The 16490-nt window shown below is 43.1% G+C and overlaps 1 protein-coding gene across 1 annotated transcript; it reads right to left on the reverse strand.

The window, feature by feature from the left end:
- Positions 1-6400: 6400 nt before the first annotated feature.
- On the reverse strand, positions 6401-12093 carry LOC119766512. Its single transcript, XM_038251101.1, has 4 exons — positions 10948-12093; positions 9272-10701; positions 6674-9216; positions 6401-6513 (listed from the first exon to the last, which is right to left on the reverse strand). The coding sequence occupies exons 1-4, from the start codon at positions 12091-12093 to the stop codon at positions 6401-6403; spliced, it is 5232 nt and encodes a 1743-aa protein (XP_038107029.1).
- Between the last annotated feature and the right edge of the window lie 4397 nt (positions 12094-16490).

Below are 16490 nucleotides of genomic sequence, written 5' to 3' on the forward strand. Positions count from 1 at the left end.
TAAACATTGATTTCATAATTATAGTAAAAAATTGTAGGAATTTATTCAAAGAGATTTTTATACATTTTTTGTTATTTTGGTTTAAGTTTTATTTATTTGACATAATCTATGTTGGTTTTTTCCTTATGACCAAGTAGGCGATTTATTTGTCTATATAATTATAGCAGCTGTCGTTACAAAAATGCCATTAGAATATTGTACCGTAACAACGGGGTTTTTATAGCTTTATAGCTTTAGAGCAATTCCACCTCAAACCAGGATTTTTTCTGGTACTTTTGTATTCGACCCTCTCCGATTTTAATGAAACTTTGTTGACATTTTATCCTAGGCCTATATAAGCCATTATTGTGTATATGGAGCCAATAGTACACGAAAATAACATATGAGAAGGGCGTAAGGTATTTAAAAAGAAATGTATTTTGCAATTTAAAAATTACTGTAACTCGAAGCCGTTGCGTCGTATCAAAAAGTGGTCAAAGACAAACTAGGGGAACTATACCCTTTCTCAGCCTATTTCTATTATCGGCCTATCAGCACTTTGATCATGAATTACAGCTTGAATAAAGTGTTTTTGACTGTTCCAAAGTGATAAATAGCTCAAACAAAAGTGAGCAAGCAACTCTCCATTGTTGATACATCTGAAATATTGATTTAATAGCGGAAAACGGCAAAAGTGATGAGAATTGGTCGAACGGCTTAGAGTGATTAAAATGGGCATATTTCCCCTAGTAGGAAATTAGACGGGTTTTCTGAAAAAAATACACTGAAATAGAAATACACTCCACTTCTATGAGACTTTTAATTTTTAAGTCTAAAACTTGAATTTAAAGGTGATGTCACGTTTATTTTTCGTTCAAAATTTTTGAGGAAATAGCCTAAAATGTGAAAAAAGACTCACGAAAAATGCAGGATGGTATGTCTCTCCTAAAAAAATACAAAAATCATTTACTAAAACTGTTTTTTTAAAGTGGTTTTAACGACGAAATTTTGAAAAACCGGTAGTGAGAATTCTCAGACAATTTTACATAAAAGTCCCATATAGACCGTTGTCATATGTCCAATCCTTGGGAAGATACAGCGGTTTTAAAAATAAAAATGTTGAAAAAACGTTTTTTTTTTTGTAGTTTTTGGCAATTTTTACATGACAGACTTGGTTTTTCAGTCTTGTAAATATTTTTACCGGAAAACTCGTCCAATTTCCCATAAGTTTGCCTGTGAAAGCTTTTTGATTTGACTCGTTTTGAAATTTAAGTTAGCAAATTTACTATTCAGTGTGGTTTCTACCACACTGAAAAAAATATTCTATTTTCAGTTATCAGCAATGCAATTAAGCTTATATCTGTAAGCCCTTACATCCAATTAAAATGCTGTCAAAGACAAACTTATGGGAAATTAGACGAGCTTTCCGGTAAAAATATTTACGAGCTGAAAAACCAAGTCTGGCATAAAGAAATTCCCAAAATTACCAAAAAACCCGTTTTTTCAACATTTTATTTTTAAACCGCTGTATCTTTCCAAGAATTGGACATAGGACAATGGTCAATATAGAGACTTTCATGTAAAATTGTCTGAGAATTCTCACTACCGGTTTTTCAAAATTTCGTCGTCAAAACCACTTAAAAAAAACAGTTTTGGTAAATGATTTTTGTATTTTTTTAGGAGAGACATACCATCCTGCATTTGTCTGGGAAATCGATATTCACTACCGGTTTTTCAAAATTTCGACGTTAAGACCACTTTTCAAACAAAAAATAGTTTTAGTAAATGATTTTTGGAATTTTTTAGGAGAGATATACCATCCTGCATCCTGCAGTCAAAAGACTTACATCCTGCATCCTGCAGTCAAAACAGTTACATTTTAGGCTATTTCCTCAAAAAATTTTGAACGAGCAAAAATCGTGACTTCACCTTTAACTTTAAGTTTTAGACTTAAAAATCAAAAAGTCTCATAGAAGTGGTCTGTATTTTTGTTTCAGTGTATTTTTTTCAGAAAGCCCGTCCAATTTCCTACAAGTTTGTCTTTGACCACTTTTTGATATGACGCAACGGCTTTGAGTTACAGTAATTTTCAAATTGCAATTTTTTTTTTAAATACTTTATGACCTTCTCAAATGTTATTTTCGTGTACTATTGGCTCCATATACACAAAAATGGCTTATATAGGCCTAGGATAACATTTCAACAAAGTTTCATTAAAATCGGAGAGGGTCGGGTACAAAAGTCCCAGAAAAAAAAAAAACATGAATTTGAGCTGGAATTGCTCTTTAATCAAAATTGAAGGCATTAAGAATACTTCAGAAAAAAAATGGATACTAAACATTTTAATCAAAACAAAGTAAAGATGCCAATTTGCTATTCCGTTCATTCTGAAGGTAAACATCTACTGACAAAACAAAATAAATTTCAAAAATTGGCTAAACGTCAGGAGCTATTGGACTGCTTTTTTATGCCAAAAAGCAAAGTTAGTTTATTTTTATGATATTTTAAAATAAACTAAAAATCTGATTGAAAACACGATTGAAATTGTTCAAAAATGTTTGATATGTTAAAAAAGTAACATTCTTTACAATTAAAAATACTCTTAGTTTGATTATAATTCGATAAGAAATCTTAAAAAGGCCTTTCAGTCAATGTTTCGAGAAATCATACATTTCTTGTGTAATAAAGTTGAATAAGATTGTTAAAATTCGCATAGTTCACCCAGGTGTGATGACATAAAGGAAACCCTGGTTCTCAATTAACCCTTTACAACCCAACCCCGCCTTAGACGGACTTCGGTTAAAAAAATCGCCAGAAATTCACTTTTTCAACCAATTTCTGATCTTTAAAAAGCATTGGAATGATGATTTCTTAAAATTTTACAACTTTGCCAATGTTTTTAAAAATGTCATTTTGTAGGGGTCAACTTTTGCTGTGTTTTTTTATTAACATCTCCTATATTTTAAGTATAAAGAAGTTTGCAGTAATTTTTCTAGTGTCCCAGACTATGCCTCTACGCAGTGTTTTTACAATTAAAATGATGATGGTGCCATTTTATAGCAGAAAATATGAAAAACAAGCAAAAAATTGAAAAAGTGACTGTAAAAACATGAAAAAATTAGATAGGCAAAATGTAATGATAGGAGATGGTAGAATATGTCAAATACTACCAAAAATAAACATAAACTAAACAAGATAAATTTATCTAGAAGTTTGATGATACTTACGCTACGTTCGTCGATCTTTGAAGCCTATTGTCATTTTTGGTCCAGCTTCAATGCCCAATATTCAAAATAGGCGTCCTTAAGCCATGGCTTAGTTTCCTTCCTGGAACACCACAAATTGTGACCATCGAAGATGGTTCAGCCGCTGATGCAAGGTACCGAACCAAATATAAATTCATGAATGTGATGCCACGTGCGGAATAAGAAAAAAAATATTCGAAATATTTCATCCTTCATAATCCCCCACTGCGGCAGGGGGTGTTGCGTATATTGTAAGGTTTCAATAACAACCTAAAAAGACAGGTGGGGGTGGGGACAAATAAGAAATAAATATGAATGAACTCACCTGAAAAGCTGCCCAACGCCATCGGATCGAGATCAAAACCATTTATAGACAGTAGAAAAGTCCTAAATTGTCTTGAAACTTTTTTATCATTTGATATTTTTTGTAGTGGCTGTTAATTTTAACTTCAAAGATCATTTTTTGTGAATATATTTCAAAAGTTTTTAAAGTTTTATTTTCACTGTGCTGATTAGCCCATCATCTTTCATGGAAAAGATAGCTGAAGTAAGCCCCTTCTAAATTCCAACCTGACAACGGCCATTCTTCTACTTGCGATATTTAATATTTGCGATGATGGCATGTTCTTCAAACTGATATTTCTCGTTTCGTGATAAAAAAAAAACGAGCTGAAAGTGAAAATTTTCCCAGTTAAAACTTTGTTTCCCCTTGTTCAGCAAATATGAAGTCTACAAAAAGGGAGGGAAAAATTTGTCCTCGCCTGGCGCTGACAAGCTGGCCATGGAAAAATTGCTCTCCGACCAGACCAGGTCGCCAGCCCCACGTCAAATCGAGTAAAGTTTTCTCACATTGTTCAGGCAACAACACAAGAGAGAGAGAGAGAGGAAGGAAGGGATTTGATTGACGTTAAATGCTGCGGCGCGCAGAATGAAAAAAAGGGGGGAGAAAATAATAATTCGTTTCCTAAGCGTCATTGTCCCCACCAACACCAGCGAATTGACGGACAGTTTTGCCCCACCCTGGATCTCCATTCAACTCGTGTAGGAAATATTTGCATGAAAGAAAGAAAGAATGAAAGAAACCGAAGGTGATTGCAATCTAGGATGACATCCCTCCGGGGTGAGATGTTTGGCACTTATTGGTTCGAGCTTTGGGTGTCATTTTTCCGTTGGGGGAGGACAATCAGTGGGAAATCCTTTTTATATTGTGATAGTGTCACCGTGGGAGGGCTTTTCGGGTGAGATTTATTGCATTTTTAGACGTGTTTTATTACAACATGTAAAGGTAATAGAGAATGAACAGAAATTTACACAAGGATACTTCAGCTCTTTTTTAGACATACTTTCTCTTAGTTTTTTTTTTAATTTGCAATACAGTCCAGACTCGATTATCCGAAGGTTTGTATGGAATGTCGGATAATTGAATCACGAACAAAACATTTTTTTAGTTTTTCATTTTACTTACTTTTAACATCATATTTGAGTTCTGGGACCCCATTTTAATCAAATTTGAATGGTTGAATCCATGTAAAATAAACTACAACGCCGTAATTTTGGCCACCATCTTGGATTTAAAAATTCCAAATTACTTTAGAGTAGCTTAGGGGTCATAGTAAAAGCTCAACAATCAAAGATAAGGCAACGAAAAAAATATTTTTTCGTGATTCGATCATCCGAAGTGAAATTTTGCCAAGGCCTTCGGATAATCGAGTCTGGACTGTATCAGCAAAACTTATTTTGTCACTTAACTTTCCCAAACATTACAGAACAGTTTTATGCATAATAGTTTTAACAAAATTGCTTAAATTTACTTTCAACACATTAATTTTTGTTATAGTTGCAGATGTAGTTTATGATATTGATTTGAAATTTTCGACAATTTTCTCGCTTTAACAATCATTTTTATCACCGAAACTGAAATCTTACCTTCCAAACCTTGAAAATTTCGCCAATCGCTGTCGACAATTCCCAATAAAAAAATCCCAAACTGTCAACCTCACACAATGTACGAAGACTGTCAGGGTGGGGTCGTTTCCGGGTTTGTCCCGAAACGAACCGGAACATGACATGGGTTTGGCAAATGTTCAATCAAACCCCCGCAATAATCCCCGAAAGAAAACGTTCGTTGTATCGATACCACCCACTCAACCCTAAGCATCAAAGTGCGCCATGACTTGGCGGATAAGCATGGGTTGCTTCGATCCGGGGGTAAATCGATAGACTGCGCGCGTGATTATACTAAATTGCATCGTGGATGATGGACGAAAAAAAGGAAAGATGCACCCCGCAGGACATTATGAACTCAACCCTTTTACTTGCAAGAAGAAGAAGAGCATTATTTAAGTTTTTTAATTAAGTGTTTTAGTGCACCTGTTCAGCAAATGGTCCAGATCTTTGTGTCACCTTTTCCAAAACCTTTTCCTTGCTTCCTTCCTCTTCCTTGTGTGCACCTTTTCCAAATTTTCCTCCTTCCGTGTGTGCACCTTTTCCACTCCAATTCCGCCTTCCTTGATCCTTTCCTTGCACGAAAACACCTCTCACTTGTCCGCGCGCGTACTTTTGTCGTACTTGTTAGTGAAAATTGTTCGGATTTTGTCGAAAAACGTGTAACTTCTTGTTTTGTGTTTTAGTCCGAACCAAACGCGGTGACTTGCTGTTCGTGAATGTTTATTGCATGTGTGTCTATGTACAAAGTCAGGTGTGTGTTGTGTGTCGTGTGTGTTTTGTGTCTGTCACTTTGTGTATAACAGTTTTTTGGAGTGCGTTTAGTGGGTAAGTTTTATGATTTTTGTTTACAGATATTTTGTGTTTTGTACAGGTAAGTGTTAATTGGTGTTCTTAATGTCTAAGATAAGTACTAACACAAAATTTTAACTAACAACATTTAATTTCAGCACAAAAACATTTATCGTCTTCAACATCCCGGCCGCCAATGAAATGTTGTTCAGGTGAACGTTGGTGGTGATCATCGGGCAGGATTGTGCAGACGTGAGCGTTCAACAGGAGCATCTTCGTTGCCAGAGACCGACGAATGCTGGTGTCCTGGTGCGAGCTGGAACGAAAAGAAATGAGCGCAGGAATCTGCGGGAACGGATGCGAGTACTTAACTCTAGTTAAGTCTCTGCCACGGGGTCCGGTTTGTCTCCCAGACCCACGTGACGAGGCTTTTCGTCGAATTAGAGATGCTCCTCGAACAGCTGGGGGTTGATCGGCAGTCCTGGTTGGTGTTTGGTGCGTGTCATCCTTCGGGAGGTGTGGTGCGACGCTAGAAGGATGAACGGCTGAATATCTGTTTAAGAAGGAACAAAGGGTACTTGCCTTGGGCCAAGTCCCAGCCGCGGGGTCCTAGAACCCACACGGCGAGGCTTTGTTCCTCTTTACAGTTGAACCAGGAACTGCTCGATTCCCCCGAGCGTGGGCCAGGAGACCTCTCGACTGGCGACTCTAACTAGAGTAAGCACCGGCGTCCGAACCGGCTGCTCTGTTCCCCGAGCTAGGGCCAGGAGACCTCTCGACCGGCGATTGTTGTTGCGTTGCTATGCTGGCTGGATCAATCTCCACCGGAAGCAGGCAGAGTTTGTTGATGGCGCGTTGAGTCGTCCCGGTGCTCGTCTTGACCGTGGCCACCCGTACAAGGCCATCTGCACCCGGGTGTACGTCGAGAACACGTCCCAGGAGCCATTTCTGCGGTGGGTATCGCTCGTCCATCAGCGCGACAACAGAACCGACTGCGAGATTGTCCAGTTCCGTGTTCCAGCGATAGCGATTCTGAAGAGTCGCCAGATACTCTTTGTGCCAGCGCGACCAGAAGTGTTGTGCTAGTTGTTGTACTCTTCTCCAGCGAGACAGGCGGTTTTCAGGGATAGCTTGTTGATCTGGGTCGGGAATCGCGTTGAGCGGTCGTCCGACCAGGAAGTGCCCTGGTGTAAGGGCCATTTCGTCAGACGGGCTTGCAGGCAACGGAACGATTGGACGTGAGTTCAGTTGACCTTCAATTTGGATGAGCACAGTCTGCATCTCGGACTCGAGGAGGTGGGCATCGCCGACGACTCTTCGCAGCAGATGCTTGACGGACTTGACGCAAGCTTCCCAGATTCCACCGAAGGTTGGCGAACGAGGTGGGATAAAGTGAAAGTGGATTCCGCTGTCCGCACAGTCTCGTGCAACTGCATCTTGGTGTCGCTGCGTCAAAAACAGCTTCCGCAGATCCTCCAGTTCTTTGTGCGCCCCGACGAAGTTCGTCCCGTTGTCGCAGTAGACGTTCGCGGGAAGTCCTCTCCGTCCACAGAATCGACGCAGACAGGCGATGAAGGCATCTGTTGTGAGGTCCGTGACGAGATCCAGATGGACCGCTTTTGTTGCCAAACAAACGTACACCACGATGTACGCCTTGATGATCGGGTTCCGATGGTTTCGTAGTGAGGAACAGATGTAGATCGGACCAGCTAGATCCACTCCGACGTTCTCGAAAGGGTGTGCCTGGTTGACCCGAACGCTTGGTAGGTTGCCCATCAGCTGCTGCAGCGTACTTGGTTTTGCTCGGGCGCATGTCATGCACCGGTGGACGATGCTTCGCACTAGGTTCCGGCCGCCAAGAGGCCAGAATCGCTGTCGGAGGGTGGACAACAGCAGCCCAGGACCAGCGTGAAGTGTTCGTAGGTGTTCTCTTCTGGTGATCATCTCGGTCAAGCGGTGTTTGGCTGGTAGAACGATCGGATGCTTGACATCAACCGGGATCCTCGCATTGTGAAGCCGGCCGCCAACCCGAATAATGCCATTGACGAGCTGCGGATGAAGGAAACGCAGCTTCGACTTCCGGTGAGCTCTTCCCGTTGTGCTGAGTAAGCGGAAGTCTTCTTCAAAATACTGCTGCTGAACTCGACGGATGAGGTCCAGTTGTGTGCGATCGAGTTCATCGAGGGTGAGTGGACCAACCAGCTTGAGTTGACCGTTCTTGTGACGCAGGCAGTTCTCGCAGAACCGCCGAAGCAGAGCTCCGATTCTGATCAAGTGACGCAGATTTGAGTACCGGTTGATGATATCCTGCTGGTCTTCAACAGCCGGTAGAGAGACGACTCGCCGTCTTTCTTCTTCCACATTCGCGTTGGGAACGTAGATTTGCGGCCAGGGATGCTGGTCGATTCCAAGCCACTGCGGTCCGTGCCACCACAGTGCGCTTTCCATCAGTTCGTCAAGGTCCATTCCTCGCGAAACCAAGTCCGCGGGGTTGTCTCCAGACGGAACGTGATTCCAGGTGGCGAGAGCAGTGCGTTCTTGGATTTCAGCGACCCTGTTGGCTACAAAGGTTCCCCACATCACCGGCGATCCAGAGATCCAGTTCAGGACGATGGTCGAGTCTGTCCAGAGGTAGACAGGTGCGTCGATTGCGTAACTTTCCAGAACTTGGCACAGCAGCTTTGCAAGCAGGCGGGCGCCGCAGAGTTCTAGACGTGGGATCGTGTTGATGTTGATGGGGGCAACTTTGGACTTGGCGGTAAGAAGACGAACGGTGCACTTCTTGTCCTCGGAGATGGAACGGAGGTAAATGCAGGCACCGAACGCGTTCTCCGACGCGTCGCAGAACCCGTGTAGTTCTAGGCGCTTGGAGCCGGGACGGATGACGTGACGAGGAATGCGAAGCCGATCGAAACCGGTCAACCTTTGCTTGAACTCCATCCAATCTCGCACGACCGCTTCAGGGACTGGCGCGTCCCAGTCGATCTGCATCCTCCAGAGTGCTTGCAACTTGATTTTCGCTTTCGTGATTGTCGGACACACAAATCCGAGCGGGTCGAACATGCTGCTGACTTGCGACGCTATCACTCGCTTCGTGAGAACTGGTGACTCCTTCCAGTGTGGTGGTTTGAAGAGCAAGAAGTCGGTGTTGGGTTCCCATCGAAGGCCGAGGGTGGTTACCGACGCCTCATGGTCCAGATCTCGGATTGCGCTTTTCTCGTGGAGTTCCGGTGGGATCGCAGCGAGCACAGCTTGGCTGTTCGAGGACCATTGTCGGAGGAAGTCCTGCGGAAGCGAGCATCTCAACGAGCTGCTTGCAGGATGCGGTGAGAGCGCTTTCGTCATCGGAACCACTGAGAAGGTTGTCGACGTAGAAGTCACGGCGTAAAGCTTGGGCGGCAAGAGGGAACTGGTGTTCTTCATCGTCAGCGAGCTGCTGAAGTACCCTGGTCGACAGGAACGGCGCGCTGTTTGTGCCGTAGGTGACCGTCAACAGCTGGAGTTCCTTGAGCGGCAAAGCAGGATCGTCGCGCCACAGGATGCGTTGGAGGGGTTGATCCGACGGGTGGACCAAGATTTGCCGGAACATCTTCTCGATGTCCGCGCAAACGACAAACTGGTGGTATCTGAAGCGCATCACAATCTTGACCAGGGTGTCCTGGATGGTGGGACCAGGAAGTAAGACATCGTTTAGCGAGAGACCCGACTTTGAGCGGCACGATGCGTCGAAAACAGTGCGAAGTTTCGTGGTGGTACTGTCTGGCTTCATGACAGCGTGGTGCGGAAGGAAATACTGCGGCTGAGCGTCGACCTCTTCTGGTGCGACCTCCCGCATGTGGCCGAGCTGCAGGTACTCGGCGATGAATCGGTGATACTGCGCCTTCTTCTCCGGATCTCGTTCGAGAGAATGCTCCAGAGAGTAGAAGCGGCGAGTTGCGTTGAACCGGTTGTCTTTCAAAAGCGGCACCATTTCTTCGCGCTTGGGAAGCTTCACTACGTAGCGGCCGTCGGGATCCCTGGTTGTGTGCTGGAGGAAGTGATCCTCACAGTAGCGTTCCAACGGTGACCAGCCTTTGTTGTCTTGAACCTCCTCGAGCTCCCAGAAACGGCTGACCAGTTCCTCGATCGTGCACGGGTTGCTGAACTGACAGTCTCGTGGATTTACGTGGTCGTGACCTTCGCGCAGGCAATCTCCAGAAATGACCCAGCCGAACTTGGTGTTCTGTAGAAGTGGCAGGTTTTCTCCGAGCTTGACTCGTCCGTTGCGGAGAATTCGGAAGAAATGCGACGCGCCCAGGATCATGTCGATTGACCCAGGAACAGCAAAATTTGGATCAGCCAGCTCGACGTGCTGCGGGATCGCCCATTGTCCAACATCCACTGTTGACTGTGGTAGCTTCACGGTGATCGTCGGCAGAACCAGCATTGAGCTGTTCAGCGCGAAGGAGGAGACTCGAGAATGGACAGTGACCGTGGTCTTGTGCTTCACAGAAGCAGACGAGTTCCCGATTCCGCAGATGGAGATCGCGTCCGGGAGGCGGACACGTGGCAGTTGCAGCTTTTGGCAAAGGGCTTCTGTGATGAAGTTGCGTTGCGATGCACAATCCAGCAGACAACGAGCGACTTGGGTGCGACCTCTGCAATCTCGAATGTTCACGAGCGCGGTGGGTAGAAAGACGGTTTCCAGAACAGCAGCTCTATCGTGAGAGACTAGAGCGTACTGTGGCGTTCCAGAAGTGCTCTGAACACTCGCAGAAGTTGAGGGGTTTGTTTGCTGGGCAGAAGCATGCGAGGTGGATTGCGATGGAGGGGGAATGGTCTGGGAATGAGACGCAGCACTGGAAGCATTTGTGTGGAGGAGTGTATGGTGCTTCTTGGAACAGGTTCGACAGGTTGAACCAGGACAGTCGCGAGCGAGGTGCGCGGTGCTACGAAGGCAGTTCATGCAAAGGCGTTTTTGTCTCACCAATTCAAATCGTTGGCTTACGTTGAGCTGGTGGAATCCTGGGCAGTGGTACAGGTGATGCTCTTGTCCGCACTTGACGCACGGCTTGCTCGTCTTTCCGCTGCTGGATGCTGCTGTAGTTGAACTGCTTTCAGGTTTTGCTGCTGCAGTTGCTGTGTAGGCCACCGACTTCGATGGTTTGGGCTTGGAGCGAGACAGCGAAGGTGGGGGTGGCGACGTAGCTGGAGCTGCGGTCAGGACACGGGCGTAGTTCTGCAGGTAGTTGATCATCGTGACGTACGACGGCGTGACCGTCTTCTCATCGGAATTCTCAGCGGGCTTGACGATTCCTCCCAGTACGGATGCAACGTTCTCGGAGTCGAGCTTTGTGCAGTAGCTCTCCCACTCCCGAAGTGTGCGCTGGTCGAGGCGGATGGACAACTGGTAAACCAGCAGAGAACTCCACTTGTCGGCTGGTTCACCTAAAGATTTGAGAACCGAAAGCTGCTGCTCGAATCGATCGATGAGCAGCAACAGCTCGTCCGCCGATTCCCGTGACATTGCAGGCGTGTCGAAGAGGGTTTCGATGTGGCACTTGATGAGTTGACGATTGTTTTCGTAGCGCAGGTAGAGTTTGCGCATCGCATCCTTGTAGCCCTGCTCACTAATCTCGACGTTGTTCAGGTACAGCTTGGCTTCGCCTTCCATGAGCCCCTTCAGGTACCGCACCTTGTCTACTCCACTGATATCGTCACGGGAGCCGATCGCCGACTTGAATGCGTCGCGAAACTCGCACCAATGCTTGAGTTCGCCGTTGAACTTTGGAAGAATCAACTCAGGAAGCTTCGTCCTCAGCGTTTGGGAGGAAGAAGAAGCCGAAGACGCAGGCAAACTGGGCGCAGCTCCAGAGGGCGTCGACTTATTCAAGCAAAAGGCCAGCATCGTGTAGTAGCGAGCGTCAAACGCCAGCCTATCCTCCTTGAGCTTGTCCACTTCTGCATCGGTTGACAGCATCTCCAGCTTGGCAGAGAAACCGTAGAACCTGTCGTACATCGCCTCCAGTTGTTTCGCCCACGCACCCACCTGATCTGCTAGCTTAGGATTCGTTGTGTAGTCCTCCTTGTACTTCTCTAGCAGCCCCAGCGAGTCGCTGACCATTGCCAGCTTCTTTTTCAGCTCATCGGCCATTTTTCACTTTTTGCACTTTCACGTCACTTCCGGTTCTTGTACAGCCAGTGAATTGTTTCCGGCTCACACTCTTTTCCAAATCATAAAGTTCCAACCACAATTTTTTTTTTAATTTTGTCCACCAATTTCTTCTTTTGAGCCCACCGTGCCTCGATTCTCGCAAGTGCAACTTGTAAACAAAGCACAAGTGAGATGGCAAAAGTGTTTTTGAATGCACTAACACTCGTACACGATGCACTTTTTGGTGGTGGAAGTGTTCTTGCACTGCGTAGTGTTCGTGCACACTTGTGGTTGAACGCCGGAAACAACTCCACTTTTAGAACAAAATGGTCACGTCGACCATTTGCCCACGACACTTTTGATCTGGAATCTAATTTTCCACACCGGCACTTCGGATTCTTTGGAATCCGGTTCGAAGGACCAAAATATTGTTCAGCAAATGGTCCAGATCTTTGTGTCACCTTTTCCAAAACCTTTTCCTTGCTTCCTTCCTCTTCCTTGTGTGCACCTTTTCCAAATTTTCCTCCTTCCGTGTGTGCACCTTTTCCACTCCAATTCCGCCTTCCTTGATCCTTTCCTTGCACGAAAACACCTCTCACTTGTCCGCGCGCGTACTTTTGTCGTACTTGTTAGTGAAAATTGTTCGGATTTTGTCGAAAAACGTGTAACTTCTTGTTTTGTGTTTTAGTCCGAACCAAACGCGGTGACTTGCTGTTCGTGAATGTTTATTGCATGTGTGTCTATGTACAAAGTCAGGTGTGTGTTGTGTGTCGTGTGTGTTTGTGTCTGTCACTTTGTGTATAACAGTTTTTTGGAGTGCGTTTAGTGGGTAAGTTTTATGATTTTTGTTTACAGATATTTTGTGTTTTGTACAGGTAAGTGTTAATTGGTGTTCTTAATGTCTAAGATAAGTACTAACACAAAATTTTAACTAACAACATTTAATTTCAGCACAAAAACATTTATCGTCTTCAACAGCACCATTACAGCGAAAGCCACTTGTCCAAGAGTTTGAGGGGTTGAGAGGTTGGAGGGAAAATTAATTGTTCTGTGGCGAAAAGTTTTCCCTTTTTCCTTCTAGAAGGTCCCCAAGGGCTATCCGACACTGATGCAGGCAGTCAGTTTCGGTTTCAAGCAGTCTTGAAGCATTAATTGATTGTCTCGGCCGTAATTAAGTGTTGTCTTTATTGGAAAACTACGGGAATCGATGAAACTTTGGCGAGCGGAGTTCTTGCTGCCATGCCGGAAATCGAACCGGAAACCCGTTCTTTTTCGACTTTTATTGCCAAACGGGGGAGGGCGTCCACTTTGGTGAGAGAATGCATGCTGTTTTATGGCTTTTATATGGCGACTAAAGCCAGCAGGAGGACATCCACCAGAACGAAGTTGCATCATTAGGGAAGTCCGTTTCGGTGGTCGAGTGGACTGCTGGGGTGATCAAAGTTGGCCATTACTTGGCGGTGTGGTCGAAAAGGGTTCTTTGGGCAGAATTTTACGACCGGGTGACCGTGAAAAATGGTTTCCACGTGGGACACCGCCTGCTGTGATGATGTGGGTTGATCGGTTAAATGTTTATTCTAATAAAAGTTATGTTTTTGCTTCGATAATCCAAAACAAATTGATTTATTTGTATTCTTAAAAAATCTTATAAAGCTCAACTCTTTCTACCCACTAGAAAATGCAAAAGCATTATCACATCGTTCCTATTTTAGCTCGATTACGTCGAGTTGAAAGTCCAGAGCAGACTTGGGAATTTCCACACCCCGGATGCAACCCCAAAGAGGATCAACCGGAGTTAGTAGCGCACTAATGCTTCTGCTTCTGCCCAAGGAATCTGTGGACCCGGGACCCGAAGCTGCACTGACCTACATCGGTCCCTGAGGTGGGCGAACAAAAGGCTTATAACACTTGAGAAAGAGAGGTAGAGAATCGCCTTCTGAGATGTTCCCGGAAGATGCTGGCCCCCGTCGTAGCCTGCTAGGATTAACTGTTTGAACTGCTCTTGTTTCTTCAGGCCATGGCCTGCCTGGATTCAGAAGCAGCAAATTGAGAACCTTACAGAAACAGCAGCATTGCATAATCACGTTACAAAGCCGAACAGATGAAGGGTTTAATAAATCATTGGTCTTGGCTGGAGGGGGGACGCAGGGTTATGCAATTGACTTAGGCAACCTCCCTCCACCCCCTCAAACTGTTTTAATTACCGAACCTTGCGGAAGTGAGCGTAGAAAAGAGATGAGTAATTGCATCAATCAAACATAAATAAGATTGATTGCGCGCAGCAGATGCGACTGCGAAAAGCTCCGGGACTTGGTTTTGCTCTTCAAAAGCAACACTTTTGTTGCTCTCTATCTCTGGGGAAGAGTTGTTGCGTTTTGTCTAAAGCCTCACTGGAATTACGCAGTTTATTACGGGTATTAATTACAGATGAATGATGAATGGATTTCGATTGGGGACGATAGGCTGGATTATGGTTAATTAATATTTTCTTTCAATTAGTCAACCTATCGGAAAAACGATCTCAACGTGCAGTTTATCTCCTTTCGATGATGTTTCACCAAAAACTATCTTTAGAAAACATTTTTTTCAGCAATCGTTACAAGTGACCACTATACAATAATTGATATAAATCTTAAAATTACCGGAACTTTAAAAGACAGATTTCAAATGCGATGAAAATGCATATGAGACATTTATTTGATCAGGGCAGTGGACTGGTGTAAAATGAATTTTAAAACACTCTTTTCATTAAAATATTGAAACCGTGCCTTGAATTATATTTTTAAGGATTTTAAAATTTCAAGATCAGTTGTATGGATAAAAGTTGACAATTTCATACAATTTTAATTTTTTGTCATTGTTGGTCAGATTGCTGGTTTGTGAGATACAGCCTCTTAAAATATAAAATATTGAAAGGCTTTTCAAAAGTATGTATTGGAGGGTTGCTTTTCCTTCGCAAAAAAATTGTTTAAATTGCAAAAAAAAAACTGTACATTTTTCGAAAAATACCATACATTATTTCATAAAAGATCTTGGAAACAAAGCATTTTCTCAAAAAATGTGTAAAGCAGCGATGGAATAATCATCATCAAAAGAAAATCATTGGACGTTCATCAAGAGAAAAAATCCGCACACGAAAAAATCAGCATCGGGCCAAACATTCAATATTACGCCCATTTGAAATGTTAGTCTTGATTTAAATTTTTTGAAAATATTTTTTTCGAAAAGACTGGAAAATTTCACGAATGTTTCATGTTTTAACATTGTAAATCGGACCTATAGTTGCTGAGATATCGACATTAGAAAATGGTGGGTTGTTTGGGTGAGACTTAGAAAACATCAATTTTCCTGTTTTTTAACCTTTGCATGCAATATCTCAGCAACTAAGGGTCGTATCAACAAAGTCCGAAAAAGCAAAATAAAGAGAATTTTCTCAGCTTTTCAAAAATATTTTTTTCAATAGTGGGCAAACATGGGCATTGTTTTAAAAAAATGAAAAACTGTGACTATTTTCAAAAAAGTCACCTAAAAATGGTTATAACTTGGAAACGGTGCACTTTATCAAAAATTTACTACAGTACTTTTTGATTGCAATTTCGATTTTACATCGAAAAATGAAGTTGGAAAATTTTTGCGACCAATATTTCGATTTTTTGAAAAAATCTGTATTGATTCAAAAAATCATAACTCGGTCAAAGTTTTTTTGCCCATTCGGGACCATCCATAAACCACGCGGACATTTTAGGGGGGGGGGGGGTATGGCGATTGTCCACGATCCATACAAAAAAGTTTTTTTTTTGTATGGACAATTGTCTACGATGGGGGGGGGGGGGGTAACAGATTCCCAAAAAACTGTCCACGTGGTTTATGGATGGTCCCTTCTGGAAATTTCTGAAAAGTTGGCATATGATGTCCTCTAAAACATAAAAATAGTGTTTTTTTGCAAATCAAGTTTTAGTAACAAAGAGTGAAATTAAAAATCACCAAAAAAATTTTTACCGTGTATAATTTTTTTCAGTGTAGTCCATATCCATACCTACAACTTTGCCGAAGACACCAAATCGATCAGAAAATTTCATCAAAAGATACAGAATTTTGAATTTTCACATATAATTTTTGTATGGACAGCTGCCAAATTTGTAAGGAAAATTATATGGACAAACTAATGATGCAAAATGGCTTCTTTGGGCATACCGAAGGCACCAAAAAAGTTTCAGCCGGATTAAAAAATACAAGAATTAAAATTAAAGAAAAAAGACCGATTCCGTAGAGAATTGCTCCTTAGAAAACTTAAAATTTTGAAATACTTTTTATAACAATTCATTATTAGTGATTAATAGTTAAAAAAAATCGAACAATTTTTCCGTGTACTATTTTTTTAATTCCATACTCCATAC

This window comes from Culex quinquefasciatus, chromosome 2 (assembly GCF_015732765.1).
Source record: "Culex quinquefasciatus strain JHB chromosome 2, VPISU_Cqui_1.0_pri_paternal, whole genome shotgun sequence".
NCBI classification, from domain to species: domain Eukaryota; kingdom Metazoa; phylum Arthropoda; class Insecta; order Diptera; family Culicidae; genus Culex; species Culex quinquefasciatus.